General features: G+C 43.8%; 1 protein-coding gene across 1 annotated transcript; it reads left to right on the forward strand.

Annotated features, from left to right (window-relative positions):
• Positions 1-1257: 1257 nt before the first annotated feature.
• Positions 1258-1957, forward strand: LOC119558362 (serine protease persephone-like; the record flags this gene model as incomplete). The annotated part of the gene is made up of 2 exons (XM_037871865.1): positions 1258-1375; positions 1433-1957. Coding segments are annotated over 2 exons (465 nt in total), but the record flags the coding sequence as incomplete, so codon positions are not given.
• Between the last annotated feature and the right edge of the window lie 12341 nt (positions 1958-14298).

Here is a 14298-nt window from a genome sequence, read left to right on the forward strand (position 1 = left end):
TCGTTCTTAGTCTAATTTTTCTCAAATTGGATTCGTTATTCTAAAATATTAAAAAAATGCTATATACCGGAGTATGATCAAAAATAACGTAGCTTTAATTATTATATTCCTTTAATTCTAACCCTTGTTAGGAACAAAAATAAAATTGTTTTATTACGAATTTAATTGGGATGTTGCCCTTAATTTGGCCCATATATCAAACAACCAATAACATGGAAATTTCGTAATCAGTCCGATTTTTACTCAAATTGGATTCGTTATTCTAAAATATTTAAAAAATGCTATATACCGGAGTATAAAAAATATCGATGCTATAATTATTATATTATATATAAGGGTTCTCTAACCCTTGGTAGGAAAAAGAACCTTTTATAACGAATTTAATTGGGATGTTGCTTTTAATATGGCCAATGCAAGAAACAACAAATTACAAGAATATATCGTAATTTTTTATACCTTCGCAGAGGGTAATGATTTTTTTCATGTAGTCTGTTATTTAAAAAATACAACTCCAAATTTTAGATAAACTAGTTCTCCGGGCTCCATAGTCTTGGAAAATTCAATCTATCAATAGAACAGAACAGTGCTCAGCAACGTAGCACTAAATGTCAATGTCGTTTGGTGCCATATAAAAATTTTTCACTTGGTTTCTAGAAGTCAACCGAATCAGTTCGTGTCTGCAAGAAATTTGATCTCTACTTTTTGAAGAACTTATAAAGGTAACGCTCGTGTTTAGATCCTTTCCTATTGCTAAAGGTGTTTTCCTACAGATATTGAACGATGTGGCTTATTAACAAAACCCTTTTTCGATTCATTTCGTCAAATAAACGCCACCTGTTTGTCTCTCTCCTTATGTTCCTTGTTTCCGGAGCAATGTTCATTTTTGACCTCGACAATTTGGTTGCAGAGATGATAGTCCAAGGGTTACCGCTTCAATGGATTGGTCGTTTTTCCTGGAGTAATTGGAACATCATAATCCTGTTCCTAACCTTACTAGGCTGCATGATCTTGGCCGTGGTCAATCAAAGACGCCACCGCGTCATGAACTTGAACCGCGTTGGCAGGGTACGCCGTTAAATGTAAGGGTTACGGTCGTCGTCGCAGCGATCCGCCCGCAGCCGCTTCTTCAGATGCTCCTCCACCAGCTCCGATGTTAGGATCTTGATGCCCGTCATATGCACCCATTTGATGTACTTAAAAAATAATAATTTACACATTTTCAAATTATATTATATTTTATATTTGTATACTGTGCTAAAACGGGACGCGGTCGAGACGGACAACATCCGGCCCGCTTGTCTTCACACAGAACCCACCGATCCGCCGTTGGATGCCAAGTTGTTCGTCGCCGGCTGGGGTGTCCTTAACGTGACCAGTGGGTAGTGGGTGATACCTTGTTTCCTCGTTGTTTCATATCATTAACCATCCACAGCTCGGATGCGTTCCAAGATCCTGCTGCGAGGGGGTCTGGAACTGGTGACCCTGGACCAGTGCAACTCATCCTATGCGGAGCAGCCCGGCTCCATTTGGGTCCTGAAGCAGGGCGTGGTCGACTCTCTGATATGCGCCATAGACCACAAGCTGATAGCCGACGCCTGCAACGGCGACTCCGGGGGTTCGCTCATCCACGAACTCAACGTCGAGGATGGCATGTACACGATCGTGGGCGTCATCTCGTCGGGCTTTGGATGCGCCAACGTAACACCGGCTCTCTACACGCGGGTGTCCTACTATCTGGACTTTATCGAGAGCATTGTTTGGCCGGACGGTCGGGTGTGACATGATTTAACATCAGGATGGCTTGGGCAATTTAGACCCTAACATGGATTTAAATCAGTACCCTAAGAGCTAGATCCACCAAAATTGGCGAACACACGTCTGTGATCTCTAAGAGCACCGCGATCAAATTAATCCAATACCAATAAAATACATTAAGTTAAGATAACGAAAGCCTTTACAAAATGTATGGAATGTTTCTTTGGTACTTTGTTGTTCTAAAATGTAACAACTCTTACGGGGCTCTTAGAAACACTAGAAGATTTTCGTTGAATAGAAATGGTCCTTAAAAATCTGACCGATGCATTAGGTAGTAAGATTGCGCAAAACAGTTTTTTTAGTAAGAATTACTTAAGATTGAGGATATTTTTTTAGGACACATATGTAGTTATTGCATTCGATTGGTATCAAGTTGCAAGAGATGTCTGGGTCACCACCACTAAGTAGGAATGCGTGTCACACAAGAAAAAGGGATATTTTAGTGAATTGTTACATAAATATTAGTTCTAGAAAAGGTGTGTAGTTCAAGGAAATTTTAATTTTATTTATTTATTCTCAGGCTAAAGGCAATTAAGAAATTACCTATAACCTATGCTTATTGCAGCTATAGCTACTGTGGCCTTAAGCTACGTTAATTATACAATAATTTAAAATTTTATACCCTTGCAGAGGGTATATTGATTTCAGTCAGAAGTTTGCAACACAGTGAAGGAGACGTTTCCGACCCCATAAAGTGTATATATTCTTGATCAGCATGACTAGACGAGTCGATCTAGCCATGTCCGTCTGTCCGTCTGCCCGTCCGTTTCTACGCAAACTAGTCTCTCAGTTTTAAAGCTATCGAGCTAAAACTTTCCCTAAAGTCTTATATCTTTTGCAGGTAGAATATAAGTCGGAACCAGCCGGATCGGACAACTATCACTGTAGACGGCAGTACACGTAGTGGCGAAGCGCGCAAGAGAGCGTGCGAAGACAACTACTATACATAGCCGCAGAATTGAAAATCTGCAATTATGGTCCGATCGCAACGAGTGATACACCAATCGAAAGGTATCGCAAAAACTAAGAAGATTGCATACCAAGACTTTCGAAATAAAGTTTTATTCTTACTGAGAATACGCGTCGAGTGACACCTCATTTGTTGAATTCCGATGTCACGTTCAAAAGTAATTCAAACAAGAAAGGAAGTTAGCTTCGGCAAGCCGAAGCTTATATACCCTTGCAGCTATAATTATTAAATTTAAAAACACAAAAAATGATATTCCCAATAGTATAAGATAATATGTCAAAAAACACCGAAGCTATAATTTGTTTCATATTATTTTCCTACCAATTTTCCGATCGTTCCTATGGCAGCTATATGATATAGTCGTCCGATTTTGATAAAATTAAATTCGAAACTCAGAACTAATTAAAAAATGTTATTTCCAAGCGTAGGAGGTTATATGTTAAAAAACACCGAAGCTATAATTTGTTTCATATTATTTTCCTACCAATTTTGCGATCGTTCCTATGGCAGCTATATGACATAGTCGTCCGATTTTGTTAAAATTTAATTCGAAATTCAGAACTAATTAAAAAATGTTATTTCCAAGCGTTGGAGGTTATATGTTGAAAAACACCGAAGCTAAAATTTTTTTCATATTATTTTTCCACAAATTTTCCGATCGTTCCTATGGCAGCTATATGATATAGTCGTCCGATTTCGATAAAATTTAATTCAAAATTCAAAATTATTTAAAAATTGTTATTTCCAAGCTTAGGAGTTTATATGCTAAAAAACACCAAAGATATAATTTTTTTTCATTTTTTTGTCCGATTATTCCTATGGGAGCTATAAGATATAGTTGTCCGATCCGGCTGGTTCCGACTTATATACTACCTGCAAAAGATATAAGACTTTTGGGAAAGTTTCAGCCCGATAGCTTTAAAACTGAGAGACTAGTTTGCGTAGAAACGGACGGACAGACGGACAGACGGACATGGCTAGATCGACTCGTCTAGTCATGCTGATCAAGAATATATATACTTTATGGGGTCGGAAACGTCTCCTTCACTGCGTTGCAAACTTCTGACTGAAATCAATATACCCTCTGCAAGGGTATAAAAACAAGATTTTCTTCTTCTTCCCAAAATGAAAATGTTTGTCCCTTTGTTTGTGGGTTTGTATGCATCCCATCTTAGTTTTAGGGTTTTGGAAACCCTATGAGTGTATAAAGTAGCTTGAATTAGAAAACGTTTGTTCTACGACTTTTGGAAAAACACGCTAGTTTAGCGGAAAATCAAAAAAAAATCCTGATTTAAAATGCGTATAGTATCTACACAACTAAGGTTACAGAAACGTGCTATGTATCTCTTGAAAGATAATTTGATTTGCTAAATACCCTTTATATAGTAAAGTTGTCTGAATATAATAGAATTAGAGTTATGATAAAAAGTTTTTTTTTAAATCTACTTTTTGTCTATTTTGTCAAAATTGAGTCGAACGGTTTCTTTTTAAATTTTAAATCATATAGCCCTTGAGATTCCTCAACTTTTGATGTATAACACTTTTTGCCCTAAAAATTACCGTTTGGAAGATATTAAGCGATAAAAAGTGCAACTCGTTTCAGCTCCGTTTACGTAATATTTCATACTTATTCGAGTAAACAAGAAAAAAACCAATTTGATGAAAAAAATTCTTATTAGATTTTTTCAAACGGAAAATCTGTTATGGTTTTAGGGTCCTTTACTTGCAAGAAGCTAATCGAAATAGGAAACTTGATCTATTTGTTCTACCACTTTGGAAAAACCCGCTAGTTCGGCGGGAAATGAAAGAAACGACAGATTTCTCTTGGAATCTGAAACTATACAGCCCTTGAGATTCCAAACTTGTGCCATTAAAATAGGTAATTGAAGCGATAAAACGTGTTGTGCCTAATTTAAGGTGGCGTTCAGCTAAGATTAGGGGTCGAATATGTGTGTTTGGTTTTCCAATAGCCAAGCCATATGGGGACGACTCCTAGTCATGGTATTGGGGTACTTAAACTCTTGAGCAAAAAACAAGGAAGAATGCTATAGTCGAGTGCCTCGACTATCAGATACCCGTTACTCAGCTAAAGGGACCAAAGGGAAATGGAGATAAGCAAGCAGCAAAGCAAGACTGAAATGCGCCACCTACCGGCGGTAGACAGATTTAAGCGTTATGGGCGTTAGGGTGGGCGTGGCAAATTTTTTTTTGGGTCAATCGATAGGTATTGACGAGACCAATACAGTTCAGTTAAAATTTTGTATCTAGCATGAAAATTGTGGGCGCCACAGGCTTGGGCGGTTTGTGGGCGTTAGAGTGGGCGTGGCATATTCGCGTGACAAAATTGCGCTGCGTACAAAGCTACGGAATCTAAATCTGAGATCCCGATTCTCTATCTTTGATAGTTTCCGAGATATCCACGTTCATACTTACGATTTTTTGAAGTTTGGGGGCGGTTTGTGGGCGTAAAAGTGGGCGTGGCAAACTTTTTTTTGGGTCAATCGATAGGTATTGATGAGAACAATACGATACGATATGATATAGTCGTCCGATTTCGATAAAATTTAATTCGAAATTCAAAACTAATTAAAAAATGTTATTTCCTAGCTTAGGTGGTTATATGCTAAAAAACACGAAAGATATAATTTTTTTAAATTTGTTTTTCCTATTATTCCTATGGGAGCTATAAGATATAGTTGTCCGATCCGGCTGGTTCCGATTTATATACTACCTGCAAAAGATATAAGACTTTTGGGAAAGTTTCAGCCCGATAGCTTTAGAACTGAGAGACTAGTTTGCGTAGATACGGACGCACAGACGGACAGACGGACATTGCTAGATCGACTCGTCTAGTCATGCTGATCAAGAATATATATACTTTATGGGGTCGGAAACGTCTCCTTCACTGCGTTGCAAACTTCTGACTGAAATCAATATACCCTCTGCAAGGGTATAAAAATATTACATTCAAAAATTGCAAGCGATGTCACCGTCGGTGCTTACATGCTTACATACATATATGTATATTTGCAGTGTGTATCTATGAATTGAAGATCGCTTTAACGAAGAGATACACATTCCTGCGTAAATAAGTATGTATGTAACCGCAAACTACATTACATATAACATATTATATTTTTAGGAATGTACTTACCTGATTCAAAAAACACTAGCACCTTGCACTGAAATATTTGTCGTCTTTTACGCAATGTCGAGCTCACAATGATTTATCGATAACTATGCTTGCTTGCACGATAGGCGCAGTTCGAATTTCGAAAATAGAAATACAATTATTGGTATCGACGAGACCCTGGATTTGGTCAAAATGACACTAATTAGGATCAAAAAAGATTTTTCATACAATGTAGTATACTTTTGACACTCACTTAGGATCAAATTGATCCCAAAAATTTGATCCTAGGTGTAGTGTCATTTTCACCCACACTTATCAAATTGACACTCGAAGATTTTTTTTTGGGTGCGCTTAAAGAATATTTGATTTTTTGAAACCAAGACATGGGTCAACCTCTTTGAACTAAAATGACTTAATTTCAATGGAGAAGGGCTTTACCTATATAGATATTTCTTAGCACAGAACTCAGTTGTTGAAGATATGTCAAACGATAACCCCCCAATCTTAAATAAATGTGGCACACAAATATCATGAAATTTGGAAAAGTACTTGTTTTATTGTACCAGTTACCTTTTTACGGGGCAGGCTTAGTTGTGCTCCAGTTTGGAAAGAGGAGAATAGATAAGAAGCGTTTTTTGGAAGTCAAGTGGGTTGCGGGGGGCGAGAGGAGAGCAATAAAGGACTCGACCCACAGCCCCCGCTGGTGACTGCCTCCTTGCATGGGTCATATAATATAATTAATGCTATGAATTACTTGGGAGCCCAGCATCCTGCGCATCCTTGCGTGCTGGGCGGCCCATGCGGGGGCCACAACACGAGGATTCCCGGCCTTCCAAGAGGGTGACCTGCAGCCCAGCCACATCCCGATGCAGTGAGCGGCATCAACACCAGTTACATACACACAGGACTCAAGTGCGGAACGTGTCTCCTGCCCCTGTCTCCCGAATCCCGAATCCCGAATCCCGAATGCCGAATCCCGTCCTACCCAGGACTCGTCCGGCCGCAGAGGGTCAGTTATCCTGGCTGGCGTTGGATATTCCAACACGTTGCTGCTTGGTCAGCCACATGCACTTAATTGCTTTATGAGGCGGTCACTCGCTTGTTATAGACTTCAATTTGATTTTTCTGCGAGGCGGGACGCTGGTGCGAGTGTGTGAGTGTGCCAGTGGAAAACGAGACGCAGGGGATCAATTATTTTCCGGAGACTGCGGAGGCTGCAATGCCGCAGGACAGAGACGTCGGCGGCAGAGCCGTTGACCCCAAATGATATTTTAAATGCAGATTTTGGCACTCGAAAGTTTTTTAATCATTCCGATGGCACTCTCCATCAAACCGGTTACGATGATGATGGTGATGATGATGGTGCTGCTGCTGATGGTAATGATAATTGTGATGAGGATCGCTGGGATATGGGTCCTGGGACTGCTACTGCGACTGCGACAAGAAGCACGTCAGCAGGGCCCAACTTTTTAATGTCAGTTCCGCGCACTTTTTCCGTCGAGGTGCGAAAAGAAATTGAGCCAGATCGTTTGGGCTGGTGGTCGAATGCGGGATACCCCGTGCTACCGGGGTGGCTGTACTGGGTGAGGAGCTGCAGCTACCTCAAAGATACCCCACGTCAGGTGGGGAAACTTTGCCAGGAAACTGGAAGTTTGTAATGGCTTTTTGTTTGCGACTCACGCACACAAATCATTGCCCCGCAACCCTTACTTCATCCTGTGTCCCGGGTGAAGGTTTCGCTTTCGGTTAGGGTTTGGGTTCGGGCTTGGGTATGGGTTTCCATGGCAAAGTCGTTTGATACAAGTTTTTCGCAAGCATTCCGCTTTTTACCTGCCGCCCGTGGCACATGTCTGAGTCTTTTCGTGAGGATTCCGGACTCCGGACTCCTTGCGGGGCATGCGAACACTTAACATAATTTGGTGCCCCCATGACAATCGCCGCTCAGTACTGACCAGTGGCCAGGACAACGTCTTGGCTTTGGAATGGGTCATCCGCATTCTGATTATATTAAAATTGTTGCACATCATTTGATTTGATTTAAGGAATGCCTCGTCAGTCTTTTGGGGCATTGAATGAAAGTGGGAGAGCGTAAAATTGGTAAATGGAATACGAAAAATGGTAACCATTGCCATGGATGGCAATTCCCCCGCCTCCCGTCCCCATCCGAATATGGGGTACTGAGACTTCCCACACCCCCGTGGGCTACATGGTATTTCCATTTTGGCACTTAAGTCAGCCAAAGTCAATTATAATCATCGCCTCCCCAGCAGGCAAGACAAAGCATCCCTGGCGCGGAAAGGATTAAAAAGCATCAGGACGCATACGTGTGAGTTTAACTTATGCAAAAGTGTTTCAAGACTTTGGCTGATTGCCAGCCAGGAGGAGGTGAGACTCGGTGGAAGCCGCCGGCACTTTCAGAGCCCAAAAAGAAGAGGAACTTCCATCCGTATACACAGTGAACACACATCCACCTCCCAGCCACCCAGCCCGGGTCCATCTCTCATTACCGTTCATAAATATGCCACAGAAAGTGTCAGTTTTCGCACTAACCAAACCGGGCTGAAAGGATAACCAGATGTCCTGATATCCACCGCAAACTTAATTGCTTCACTCCGGCCAGGACTTCTTAATGTGCGTCCCAGCTCCACTTCTGCATACTGCATTCTGCGTTCTTATCGCGGCGAGGCCAAAAAACCATCAAGAGCATCCTGCCCAGCTTGGACTGGCACTCGGTTTCGGTTTCGGATTCAGATTCGGTTCCAGATTCAGATTCAGTTTGTGTTTCTGTTGCGGTCTGTGGCACGCAAATTATATGCAAACGAGCTTAACATCCGGCCAAACAGAGCCACGGCACACACGCACGGATCCTGGAGGTCCTGGCCACCCCATTCCCCTCCTCCTCCTCCTGCTCCGGCTCGCTTTTTTCCCCTTTTCTTGCCATTTAACATCAAGTTTCAGCGCATATAACTCACTCGCACACAGCCATATCCTGGGTGACCCTGGTAGTCGTGGTCCCCAGCTCCGCCCACCGAAGTCCACTGATAATTTCACTGCACTCCACTGATAACAACATTTAATTTAATGCCCGAGGTCAGCAATATTCCATTTATTATTGGATTAAATTCGGCAGCAAAGTTTTTTGCCCGCTCGCCGGGCGGATGCGGAGGCGGATGCGGATGCGGATGTGGATGGGGATGCGAATGGGGATGCAGGATGAGGGACGTCCACTATCAGTGCGGCTGGGATAAGCGGCTGTGGCTGGGCCCTGGATCTTGTCGGCCCCTCCGTGCCAACCATGTTTGTGCATTTTTATGTGGCACACACTTGTCGCACTTGTCGTCGTTGTCCCAGCATGTCCTGGCTGCTGCTCGTCGTCCTTTGTCCTGCCCGGCTGTGCCTTGCGACTAGACGACAGGAAATGTATTTACAATTTTTTATGTATCGCTTTTTTCTCCGGCAGCCGCATGAAATTTGCATGACTCGCTGACTGAGTGACTGGCAGAAGGCGGGACTGGGGCAGGTCCTGGCTGCAGGACCTCGCTCTGGCGAGGACAAAATGCCCGTAAGGGATTAGCTGCTGCTACTGCTACCATCCCCTTTTCCCGCTGTGTCCTGCCGGAATTTGTTGCAAAACTCATTTAAGTCAAGTTATGTCGAGTATGTAAATTGTTTTGGCCGCTTACCGATTCGCCGGCCTGCCGGCCAGCCTGCCACGTTTTCCATTTTTTCGCCACGAAACTTAATTGTTTTAGATGCAAAGTCATCAGCGGACTCGGAATGGCAGTAAACAAACAACATAACGGAAGGAAGTATCTCACTCGAATCTCAGTCAACCATAAAGCCCAACACACACGATGAATTTATGCATGAAATTGTCGACGCCCGCGTCCTGTCCCGCCCCCCGCTGGCCACCCGATATTCGGGATGTCTGTGGCCTATCGAAAGGAAATTGAAACAAAACCTCATTGCAAACAGTCGTCGGCGGCGGCAGGAGCGGGAATGCCGTGTGTCCTGGCTTCTGTTGCAGGCAGACATCGCACAATTTCCACTTCCGTGTGGGTGGATGTACAGCGAACACTGTTCAGTGTGCGCATACATGTGTGCTCTCATTCGCAGGACACTTTTTGCCGAGCTGATAACAGTGTTCGTCTGCCCCACCCACTCGGCGTCCAACGCCTGCTCCTGCTCCTGCTCCTGCTAATGTGTCACATGTAGAATGCGGGTGCCAGGATTCATTTCTCTCTCTCGCCGCGCATCTGTGTGTGCGAATGTCCTGTCTGTCTGCTCTGTCATGTCCTGTTTGTCCTGTTTGCCTTATTTGCTCCCCAGTCCGCCCGTAAATAGAGCATAAATGGTTAATTCAATCATCTTTTTCGTCTGACAAGACGAATTACACTTGCAGCAGATGGCGCAACTTTAAAGTCAACAGCCGAGTAGAAGCCCGGCTCCTGAGTGGGCCACTTAATTGAGCCATGAAAAGGTCAAAAGCCCAATGAAATTCCAGGCCAGTTCACAGACTGCAAGATGCAACGCACTGCCGATAATGTCTGTCTGGACTGAGGACTCCCAGTTCCCAGCTCCCGACCCGGGAATCGGTTAAGGTTTAGTGGCTTCGGGACTCAATAGCCAGCCAAGTGGGTGGGCCAGTCCAACAAGGTGGACTGGAAAGTGGCCCGCACATCCCGGCTCCATTCAAGCAAATCGGATTAAGGCTCATTTGTTGTGGCAGCTGCACCTTGGGTACCCCAACTCGAGAGCCGGAGCAGGAGTATTCGAGTCAATGCAGAACCGGGCCAGTATTATCTGAACTAGGAACTACTACACAGAAAAAAATACATAAGAATCAACAGATAAAAGTGCCTTCAGAATCTGGCAAAAGTGGCTTTTCAGATTGAATGTGTGATTTTACTGTGAAGGTCGAATATAATGATAAGACAAAATCAAATGCGATTCGACTTAACGATCGGCAGTATATTAAACGCGAATTCTTCAGAGCAGGACTCTTTGTGAGAACAAGTTTTTTGGTATCAAGTAAAGAAAAGAATAGCCCAACCGCTAATTCTTCAGAAGAAGAGGACTATAAACAGCTTATTATTTTACGTGATAAAATGTATGTTGGATATAATTAAGTATTTATAAATGATTGAGCATATTATGGGATCTCCGAGCGAGACAGAAATATGCGAAACTCGCCAAAGTACAGAAATTGGTGGCGAACATATCAAAATTATACTCCCCGTATCATGAAAGTGTTTATCCTTAATTTTTTCTCTGTCTAGTCATACACATAAAGGGGAACTGCCTGTCCTATATACTCCATCCATCCTGACTCCATCACATTTCACAGCTGGTTCCGAACCCTGCACATATCTGGCTTTCTACGCAGGCCAACCAAAGGGTTTCCCCATTTACCGCCACTATTTGCCATACGTGGTGTCCCGATAACATCTCCATCCTATTTCCTGGTCCATCCAGCATCTTCATCACACGTTGCGCCCACAAAAAGTTTGCTTGGGTCCCCCTCTCCCGGCCCCCAAGAAGGATGAAAAGTTCCCAACAAAAGTCTCAAATTTGTTCCAATGTAAACTGTCGCTTGGCTGGGCCTTATCAACAATTGCCCAAGACGGAACCCGGAACCTGAAGCCCGGAAGACGCAGGACGCAGGACTCCGATGCCGTACTCCACGTCCAAAGGAATAGTTTTAAGCTGCTTAACAGCTTCTTTGCATGCGCCGGCGAAAGTTTTGGACGTTGGCAACTTGATTTAGTGCTCTCTGACCTCAGTTTAAACATAAACAGCCGCGTCCAACCCTCCACCATTCCCCATCCAGCCCATTCAGCCCATCCAACCCTTCTGGTTACCCCACTCAGGCGGGACAAAAGTTTTCACTGGCAAGTAAGACATAAATGGGATTATGATCTTATCACGTGCCCGGCAGCCAATGCAGCCCCCACATCCGCATCCTGGATGCCCAGACATATTCGGGGGACATTATAACAACACCTTCGCTCCTCCGGTGGACAACTTGTTCTGCGACTGCTTGGACAAACAAGTTTGCGGCTCAGTTTTGTCAAAGATTTATTCCTTGAGGTTAAGCGACGGCTGGCCAGGAGCAGGACGACCCACACCCATTTTCCCGTCCTGGCGGAGGTTCACAGTTTGCGACGACTTAATATGGAAAATTTTAAGTACATTTCCCCTGGACAAAGTGGGGCTGGCGAAACTTTGGTGGTGGCAATCTTTAATTAAGAGCGGATTAGTTTGGACATGGGTTCGATCTGCCTCAGACGGAATGACCTCCACTCCCACCAGCAGCAGCCACTTTCAATCTTTGCTCTTTTTCGGTTTTGCCCTGATTTGCATCTGCGGTTTTGCAACCACCAGCAGCTGGCTTCATTAGTTAGCCGACCTCCCTCTACCGGGAATCTGCCGCTGGGAATCTGAATGAATATCCACTTCTTCGGGCAGACTTTTTGAGTGCGCCATTAAAATTTAATGCTTGTAAGAGATCAGCGGCAAATGGCATCCAGTAGTCTCGATTCCAGATTAGCTGTCAGAAGTTGTTCAATTTAATTTCACGCTCTTCTTCCTGACCTGGCGCCATCTTAACGTTCCTATTGCCAATTTTTTTACTCAACCCCCTCCCCTCCTCCGCTGACGATGATAAGGCCATATCTTTCTTGTTCGCTTTTTAATGGCTTTGGGAAATTGCACGCGCCGTTTACGCGCTCGTTAGAGAAGCTCCAGAAATGTGCCCATCGCAGAACAGCATTATGGTTATTGATAAACCGAGGGGAAGTCGGTGGTCGGAGGAAGCCATCAATGGCTGACTGGCTGGGAGTGGGGATGAGAACAGCAGGGGTGCAATTAACCCACAGACAATGGGGCAATTGGCAGGTTAGAGTCGAGGAATAACGATACGAGCACTTGGTTATTCAGGGCCGCAACTCCCGCCAGCATGTAAATACTTTCTTATAATTTTTACAATTCTAATTATGCAGCCGAATTACAAGCGACAGCGAGACGGCTCTGGCGATGATTATGGCGAGCACTTGGCATAATTAAGATGGAAAGCTCCATGTGTGGGTACTGTGCCGCACCGCCTGAGATTGTTCCCAGCATGCATAAAAAATAAGAGACAGCCGACAGCGACGGCATTTTAAAACTTTCACAAATTAAGACGAGCGGTGGCAGACGACACAACCCCTTCTGTGCCTCCTTCTATACTCCCATGTATCCCCGTCTGGGCAGGACGAACCACCCCGGCCTGGGCAGACCCACCCACTTGCCAGGACTCATGTTAATCAGGTTATGATAATTATTTGTAACAAATTGTTGCCAGCCACCGACTGGAGGGGTTGCAATTAAAATGTGGAAACTCCACAGCGCGGCAAATCGGGCCAAAGCTGGTGGAAAACTTTATGGAAATGACGAGGCCAGAGAAAGAGCCCGACCAGGCGACATTTTCATTTAGACAATTAAAATTTAAAGTGGCGTTAAATTATACAGGCATTATCGAAGCGGCCGGCGGGTGGGAGCAGTGAACCATGTCCAAACCAGGACATACATATAGCTCCAAGGAGTGCCCCTCAATTATTCAGATGGCACTAGCTCAAAAACTTTTCTCTTTGCACCTTCCTCCGTCGCGTGTCACTTTGTCAGCTACGCAAGTTGTAAGTTTCACCATCTCCATCACCATCCCCACCCGCCGACCAATCACCTTATCTGTCAAAATGGTGGAAATGAACTCGGCTTTCCACTATCGCCGCAAGTCGGGAAACCCACTCAAAGCCAAACCGCAGGTCGGCAAGCCAAGACTCAGATAGTTTTCTTCGGCCCAGGGAGCAGGAAGCACAAGTTCCAGGCAGGTGCCCGATAAAAGTTTTGAGTTGACAATTAAGAAATTAAGTTGCCACTTAGGCAAGCTGTCAGTGTCAGTTTGACAAGCAGTCACATAAGCAAACGCAAAGGCAAACGCACGACTCTGCAGATACAGATAGGGATACGCCGGAAGTCGCATACATCATACACACCAGCGCCGTGCTTAAGATACCCTTCAGATACAAGGGCATACCAACTTATCATAAAACGAAACAACAATATAGAAATTGCTAAATTTTAGCCCGAAAGTTGCCACCTTTCTTCATTATTAGGGTCACCACCTTATTAAAATGGGCTATAAAACTATTATAAAAAAAAAAAACCTTTAAGAGGGACAGTAATATTTAATTAAAGATCCTTGTACCATCATAAACCATCTTATATATTCGGGCACTACGTCTGTGTAAGAGCCAGTTTATCGAGTCGCTGTCATTGTCGCTGATGGCTAATTGGCCTAAAAAGCTAAAGACCAGATGCACTAGTCGTACAAGCAAACCGA

Source organism: Drosophila subpulchrella, chromosome X (assembly GCF_014743375.2).
Source record: "Drosophila subpulchrella strain 33 F10 #4 breed RU33 chromosome X, RU_Dsub_v1.1 Primary Assembly, whole genome shotgun sequence".
In the NCBI taxonomy this organism is placed as follows: domain Eukaryota; kingdom Metazoa; phylum Arthropoda; class Insecta; order Diptera; family Drosophilidae; genus Drosophila; species Drosophila subpulchrella.